The sequence below is a fragment of the Mus caroli genome, chromosome 4, assembly GCF_900094665.2.
Source record: "Mus caroli chromosome 4, CAROLI_EIJ_v1.1, whole genome shotgun sequence".
NCBI lineage: Eukaryota > Metazoa > Chordata > Mammalia > Rodentia > Muridae > Mus > Mus caroli.
Window position 1 is genome coordinate 114,706,383 of NC_034573.1, and position 7,917 is coordinate 114,714,299.

At 48.6% G+C, this 7,917-nt stretch overlaps 2 protein-coding genes across 2 annotated transcripts in view; one reads left to right on the forward strand and one right to left on the reverse strand.

Moving 5' to 3' along the window:
- Positions 1–602, reverse strand: part of Cdca8 (cell division cycle associated 8) — a 17,867-nt gene extending 17,265 nt beyond the window's left edge. Inside the window, exons 1-3 of the mRNA XM_021160240.1 lie at positions 528–602; positions 298–437; positions 64–192 (exon numbers count right to left, since the gene is read on the reverse strand). Of these exons, the coding sequence (XP_021015899.1) occupies positions 64–192; positions 298–391 (223 nt within the window). The 5' untranslated portion in view covers positions 392–437; positions 528–602. The remainder of the gene's footprint in view (positions 1–63; positions 193–297; positions 438–527) is intronic.
- A 169-nt stretch (positions 603–771) lies between these two features.
- Positions 772–7,513, forward strand: C4H1orf109 (chromosome 4 C1orf109 homolog). Its single transcript, XM_029476812.1, has 6 exons — positions 772–1,051; positions 1,653–1,877; positions 2,113–2,390; positions 3,970–4,149; positions 5,627–5,745; positions 5,857–7,513. The coding sequence occupies exons 2-6, from the start codon at positions 1,806–1,808 to the stop codon at positions 5,934–5,936; spliced, it is 729 nt and encodes a 242-aa protein (XP_029332672.1). The 5' UTR covers positions 772–1,051; positions 1,653–1,805; the 3' UTR covers positions 5,937–7,513.
- The last annotated feature ends 404 nt before the right edge of the window (positions 7,514–7,917 follow it).

Here is a 7,917-nt window from a genome sequence, read left to right on the forward strand (position 1 = left end):
CCCTACAATAAGCTTTCAAGATAAGCACTCGTCGGTCACGGGGAAAACGCTAGCAGCTCTTACCGAAGTAGTCAAGCCACTTCATCCCTTGCAGCGCCTTGGGGAGCCGAAGGATCTCGATGTTGTACAGATTTTCCACCTCCTTGAGGAGGGTCTGTCGGTCGGACTCAATTTGCTTGGTTCGAACTTGCACTGCAAAGAGGTGAAAGCGGACGAATCCCGCGTCAGGTGTGCGAAGCCGTCGCACCCGCGCCCCAACCCACCCAAAACCCACGATCACGCGAATCCACCCCTTACCTTCGCGGTCGAAGTCCTTCAGGAAGGAGGCGAGCTTCCGGCTCCGCAGCGTGTTGGTCTTGGTTCCGCGGCTGCTGCGTTTCTTGGGAGCCATGGCGCCTGGCTGAGTCGAGCGAGGGGCCAAGCAGCCGGCTCCGCGACTGAGACGGGGAGAGAGGGTGTGAGCGGTCGGAGAGCTGAGAAAGTTCAGTCGTTGGAGTCTAGGTTTCCAGAACTCTGCCGAAACCTACCTGCGGGTCCCAAAACACAGTCTGAGGAACCCTCACAGCTCCAGCTAAGGGACGGGCGGCTCCTCCGCTAACCGCCACCCAATTCAAACTCAACGGGCACAGCCTAGCCAATAGCAAATCGCCGTCTTAGGACGGTTCTCACCACGCCCAATCACAATAAAGCTTCTTCTCCCTCCGACAGCCAATCCTCATGGAGGACTTCAATGCCCAGAAGTCATTGCGGCATACGCCATCTTTTCGCGACTCCAGAGTCGTGCTAACTGGAAGTAGAGTGATGAGTTCGTTCTTGTGAATAAGCGCGGTGTAGTTTTTGATGTACTCATTCGTGGACATCGCAGGATTTACGTTTTCCTGTTGATTTAGGAACAGGGCTGCAAATCTTAAAGGGAGGCGACAAAACTGATTCCAGAAGCACAGGTCCGGGAACAGACAGACCCCAGAGGCTCGCAGTCTAAAGCAGATTGCCCTGTCGTGAAGAAACCCCTTCGGAAGACCTGAAGCAACGATCTTCCTGCAGAAAGCAGGTAAGAGGACCGCCAGAATATCTATTCTTGAGTATCCGCGGTTACAAGACAGAGACACAGCTCCACTCTGCAGAGTGGGGAGTTCCCCTAACCTTTTAAGGACTTGAGCTCAGTTGATGGCCCTGACGCTGAAAAGAACCCAGCACTAGCTGATTTATGAACCAGAGTTACATGAACACATTTGCTACGGGACCTCACCATATAACGCTGGCTATCTTGGAAGTCTCTGTGTATACTAGGTTGGCTTCGAACTCACAGAGATCTGCTTGTTTCTGTCTTCCCAGTGCTAGGATTAAAGATGCATTCGACAACTCCCAGCCTAAAGCTGTTTTAAATACAGGCATAAGCACAAGAATTAAGAGAGAGACACCTAGGCATAAAAGACACTTGCATGCTCCTCAGAGAATCTCAGAAAGTTAGACATAGCCACGTGGGTGTGAGCTTCTCTAGGGAGATCAGCAGTTGATTTTCTTTTTCTTTCTTTTCCCCCAGTTTCTTGAGACCAGGCTGGCCTCAAACCCAAAACCTGTTTCTGCTTCCAGAGTGCTGGAATTAAAGTCATGTTACATTAGCCACAATTACTTATTTTGGTTGCTTTCAGGTTACATCTCAAAAGGATTTCTAAAAACCCTTGTGACTCCCTTCAAACAAGGAGTTGTTTGATAAGAGAAGTAAGTGAGGTTGCGTTCAAGATTCTTTGATGGTATTATATCCTACAGTTGTAAATGGGGTCGTGTGTGTGCTTTCTCTGTAAATGGGATTCCTGGTGAGATTTCTAGAACATGGAAGATTTACAGCGGGAAGGAAGAAAGGCTGTTCGCAGTTGGTAAGTGTACTTGCTGGAATTCTTCCTTCATTGTTGGCTGAAGGTGTCAGCCCACTTCCAGGACTAGGAGTTCTTTTTCGTGTCCCCCAAAGTCTCCCTACCTTTCATTATTGCCTTGGGACTATTTGAAGACCGACAGCTGGTCTTCTCCTGAGGTCGGAAATAACGCCGCCTTGATGCAGGCCCTCCCCTTCTGGTACCTTGACTCCCTTTTGTTTTGTTTATTTCTTCCCAGACAATGGCTCTTGTCCAGCCTCTGCTGGTTGTGCAGGAGGCCCTGAGGAAGTGCTTCCCTGTGGTGGAGGAACAGCAGGCCCTGTGGCAGAGCACCCTGCAGGACTGCTCGCCCCTCCTATCCTCTCTCAGTAACCTGGCTGAGCAGCTGCAAGCTGCACAGAGTCTGCGCTTTGAGGATGTGCCAGCCCTGCGTCCCTTTCCAGACTTACAGGAGCGGCTGAGGCGCAAGCAGCTGGAGGCTGGTGACGTTGTCCTGGACAAGCTAGCTGAGAGGCTGTAAGAGGCTCTGGTGTCCCCCTTTGTTGATGGACGGATCTTAATGCCGCATGGCATCCCAGCCTCAGTCAGGGGGTCCTACAGAAATCGACAAAAGCAAGTCAGGAGTAATCATGCTGGAGCTAAATTGAATGTCTGTGGGTTGGAGGACAGCCTGGACTACATTGTAAGACCATGCATGTCTTTAAACAAAACAAAACAAAACAATCCAAATCAGGCCAGGTGTTTGTTTAATCTCAGCACTAAGGAGGTAGATACAAGCAGATCTCTGAGTTCAAGGCCAGTCTGGTCTACATAGAGAGTTCCAAGGCAACCAGGGCTACACAGATAAACCCAGTGTCAAAATAAATAAGAAAGTAAACAAATAAATAAAAATAACCCCAAACCAACTAAATAAATGGAAGAAATTACAAAAACAGGGAAGAAGAGGGTGGCGAGGAGTGCAGGCCTCTTTTGTCATCGTCCTTGGTGTACTGCAGTTCAGGGAGAGCCGGGAATAAGGACTGTGTGTCCGGGACCTTGTACACCTCTGCCTTATACCTGTCTATGCATTTGGAAGCAAGAAAGGGGTAAATCAAACTGATTGTCCTGATCACAGAGCCAGTGAGAAATAGAGACAGGAATCTGAAGCAGGCCTGCCACTTAAGCTGGGGCTTCTCACCACCACCTGGTTCTACACACAAGTGGATACATGTGTAACTAAGTAGCCGGCGAAAGGAAACAGTAACAACACAGGTGTTACACAGATACTCTCTTTTCTGCTTGCTCCTTTTTTGTTTTTGTTTTTGCTTTTTTTTTTTTTTTTTTTTTTTTTTTTTTTTTTTTTTTTTTTTCGAGACAGGGTTTCTCTGTGCAGCCCTGGCTGTCCTGGAACTCTGTAGACCAGGCTGGCTTTGAACTCAGAAATCCGCTTGCCTCTGCCTCCCGAGTGCTGGGATTAAAGGTGTGCGCCACCACGCCCGGCTTCTGCTTGTTCTTAATGTTAGTCACAGTCTATAAGCAGGTCTTACAGACTTGAGGGTTTGGGGTTGTTTCCCGATTTACACCTTAAGCCACAGTAGGATATTTAGAGCTAGAGTTCTGGCCTAGAGGATCCCGTGTCCATTGGGAAGTTGCAGCCTTTGTTTTAGTGATGGGTTCCTTAGAGTCAGCATTAGAATACTATGTAGACACTGCTAAAGGCACTTGACACACATCTTTCCAGTGACAATTCATTCGCTGGCCCACATTACCATTGAAGAACTGGCTAGACAAGGGCAGTTAAGATGGCTCCTTGGGTAGAAGCACTTGCCGTGCAAGCCTGATGACCTGGGTTCAATCCACAGGCCCATGGAAAGGTGGAAGGACAGAGTGGATACCACAAAGTAGCCCTCTGATCTCCAAGCATACTCTGTCATGTGCATGCCCTTCCCGCATACTAAATTAACAAGGGTACAGCTCAGTGGTAGACCACTTCCCTAACACGTCTAAGGGTTTGAGTCCCCTCTGAAACAAAACTTAAAAGGACAGTAGTGGTTTGAGAAGGTTTGATATCCTATCTTTTTTTAGGATACCACCTAACACCCTACTTTTCCCACAGAGCCACCCTCCTCAAGGTCCGTAACACCATCAGTAGCCATGTGGAGCAGGTATTTCAGGCCTACGAGCAGCATGCGGCTGTGCTAGACATTGATACCGTCCTGCGCCCCTCAGTCGTGAGCCCCTCTGTGGCTGACATGTTGGAGTGGCTGCAGGACATCGACAGACATTATGGAAGCTCATATCCTTCGAGTGCTTCCTGACTAACTGACTGCCCAGAGCCGCCCCTAGAGGCTGCAGCAGGTTCAGACTTCACAGGGTCAGCAGGCTGTATAATTTGTTGCAGTTCTCTAGTGCTCAGACTTAGATTCTTCTTGCATTTGTCTTTTTTTTTTTTTTTTTGACTAGTCATTTCTTATAGTTTATCTGCCAGGCACTACTCTAAGTGCTGGGAGCAGGCATAAAAAGGGGGATGCATAGTGTCAGATGTGGTGAGTGCTAAATAAGGTGGGGCTGTGATTTTATAGTGTGGTCAGTGCAGGGACCCATGAGGCAGTGACATCCTGAGACAATGATGCTCACAGCATTTGAGCAAAGTTTGCAAGAGGGAAGGAATGAGCCATGTGGGTGTTTGGAAGAAGAGTGGTCCAGGCAGAGGCTACATGGTGTGAGCTTGTCTGGTACGTGTAGGAGCTGCCATAAGGCCAGTGGGGGCAGGGCAGGGCAGGGCAGGGCGGGAGGAGAGTGACGGAGGGCCTTGGTTTCTGAGAAGGATCTTGAAGGTTTTGGCTGTTACTCTGAAATAGAGTTCTCAGAAGCTTTAAGCAGAACCACGTGGTCAAGGTCTATGCTTAACAGTGCTGTGTTCTGAAGAACAGTTGGCATGGTGGGAAGCGAGCCTGAGAGCAGGAAATTAGCTGCAGTCCTGGCCTTTTCTCCATTCGTGCCTGTGGCTGTCATCTGACCCTGGTTTTGCTCCTGGTCTTGAGTCTCAGTTTCCTGTGCTCAGTTTCCAGCTGGCTCACTTAGTGAACTCCAAATTCCAGTTTAAAGCTGAACATGGACCAGCACTGCCCACTGCGTGACTGATTTTCATGTTGTGATCACGTATCGAACACGAAGCAGGACAGACAGATTTGTTTCAGGTCATAGCTGAGGGATTTGTCCATCACGGAGGGAAGCGCACAGAGACAGGAGCGTAAGCCACTGGTCACATTGCACCTGCATCAGGACGCAGGGACTGCTGACTGCTGGCGTTCTGTTCACTTTCTGTTCATTCTGGGACCCCAGCCTGTGGATTGACACTGTCCACATTCAGAGGAGTCTTCCCACTTCAGTTAAACCTTTCTAGAGACGCCATCACAGACACAACCTGTATCATGTTTCCATGGCAATTCTAAATCCAGACAAGTTGACAAAGGAGATTGTCACCCAATCTGGATATGTAGGGACGATCTTCCTCCTGTCCCTCTGTTTCCTATTATAACTGCAATAGTGGTACTAGGTGTGCTAGTGGCGCTGCTAACCCTGATATCGCTAAGCACTGCCATAGGCTAGGCGCTGGAGGCACTAGTTGGCCCCACTCTCCTGCCTTGATTTCTAATCATGTTACTGAGATGGACCACATTCAACAGTAGTCCCACAAGAGCATATGACGTAGTGACACAGCCATCTTGTAAGTTCCTTTTTCTTCTGAGCAGTCCTTAACTTCTGGGAAGGTACCTGAAGAGAAAGTACCTCCTCTCCTCCATCCACTGGGGAGACTTGGCCAGCATCCAAGCACTGCCCAAGGCCTGGGACCAAATTTCAGAAGATGAGTGCCAAACTCTTGTGTCAGGTACTGGTGTCCGTCAGTCCTGTGCGGCCTCTCTGGAGACGTTAGACACACCCCCACTGTACTCTTGGGCCTTGATAAACCTGATGTTTTGTCCCTTGCTTCCTGTTCTAGATGTCCTGGTGAGTGTCTCCTTCTTCCTGGAGGAGCCAGGAGGCTGTGCGGCGTCTGGAGATCTGGAGCACCGCAGCTGAGGGCTGCCATTGCTACACTAGGCTATTTCTAAGTGAGGGTCAGCATGGCTACCTGACTCACTGAAATAGCAGTGCCTAGGACTTCTCCATGCTAGGCCATGGCCAAGGGTCCATGGCAGCTGCACCTATGACTCTGAGAAGCGGATAGAGGCGGAGGAGACAGGAAAGGCAGTGCTAGTAAACAGTGTCCACCAAGGCAGGAAAGGGCGGAATGCAAGGTTGTGTGGCCACCGCTGCCTATGTCATCTGAACCATTAGTCTCTGGTTGGCTCAGGTCCTGATTCTGTGTCAGTATCTGAGTCCTTAATGGCTTAAAGATAGGAGTGGGTCTGGGAGTCCAGGGCGGGAGCAGTGTGTGTGTGTGTGTGTGTGTGTGTGTGTGTGTGTGTGTGTGTGTGTGTGTGAAAGTCAGAGGACAAAGTCAATCACCTGCAAAACCCCAAAAAGGAAAGGACAAGAAAAGGGAACGTTTTTCTTCACCGAAGCTCATTATGAAGCCAGTTTCCATTTCCAAAGTCAGCCACCAGGGGGCGATGGTGCAGCGTGAGCTGTTCTGAATGCCTTGTTCTTGAGGGAGGTCCCCTGTTGCTGTTAAAAGCCACTGAGGTGTCTGTGGGCAGGTGGGTCTCTGATTTTGAGATCACCTTCGTCTCTATAGCTCCAGGTCAACCAAGGCCACAAACTGAGACTTGTCTCAAAAAGGAAGACACAGAGGTAAAGGGACCTCGCATTGGCCATGGTCTTCTGAGTTTGGGGTAACCGGCCAGGGAAGGGAATGTCGGCTGTGATGGTTGGTTTTTATGGTCCACTTGACATGCAAAGCCACCTCGGAAGGGAGTCTCAGTGAGGAATGTTCTAGATTTGGTTGGCTTGCAGACATGCAAGATTTTCTTAAGTGAGGTGAGAAGACCCATCCTGAATGTGAGTGGCAGCATGTCATGGGCTGAGCACTTAGCTGGCATTCACCTTCGATGGTGAGTATGCCGTGAGCAGCTGCTTCAGGTTCCTGCCACTGACTCTCCTGTAGTAATGGATTCTAACTTCAAATTATAAGCCTAATATCTGCCAATAGGTTTTATCATGCTTTAGGGTTCTCTAAAAGAACAGGACTAATGATAATATGAATGAATATAAAGAGAGAGTACTGAGGGCAGCAAGAGTGAGGGCCGGCGTACCTAAAGCAAAAGCATTCTTCTTCCATATGATGATATGTGGACTCCCACCACAGGGTGTGGCCCAGATTTGGGGTGGGTCTTCCCACCTCAAATGATCCAATCGAGAAAACCCCTCACAGGCCTGCCTAGTTGCTTGAGTCTTAGTTGATTCCAGATGTCAAGTTGACAGCGAAGATTAGCTATCACATGCAGTGCTGGGAAAGAGACTGAGAGGCAGCCTGGAGTGGTGCCGACCCTTGCCTCTGTGCCGCGGCCACTGCTCGGGGGTCTCAGCTTCCCATGTGCTCTACAAGTCAGGGCTGCCGTGTACAGGGCGTAGTGCAGAGAATGGGTTTATTTTAGCTTTTGATTTTACAAGACTGGGTTTCTCTGTGTAGCCCTGGCTGTCCTGAAACTCACTCTAAACCAGGCTGATCTCAAAGATCCACCTGTCTCTGCCTCCTGAGTACAAGGATCAAAGGCATGTGCCACCACCACCACCCAGCTAAGGATGGAGACTTTTAAAAAGAAAGTGACTTTGTTTTCTTACTATATTTTTTGTTTTTAATTAAAGAAAAAAAATTAAATACAGAAAAGTATAATGTAAAACCCACCCTAATATTTTGATCTGTATCCCTTTACTGTTCTTCACAAATTTCAAAACAAAAGACATTGATACAAACTCATTGTTTCTAAATTTGTGGATAGTTGGACATCTGTAAATAAGTCAATAAAACTGTACTATGTAGACTATATGACATTTGGTAAATATATCACTTTTTTTTGCTCTTTATGCATGTTTGTATATATGCATGCATGCTAGTGTA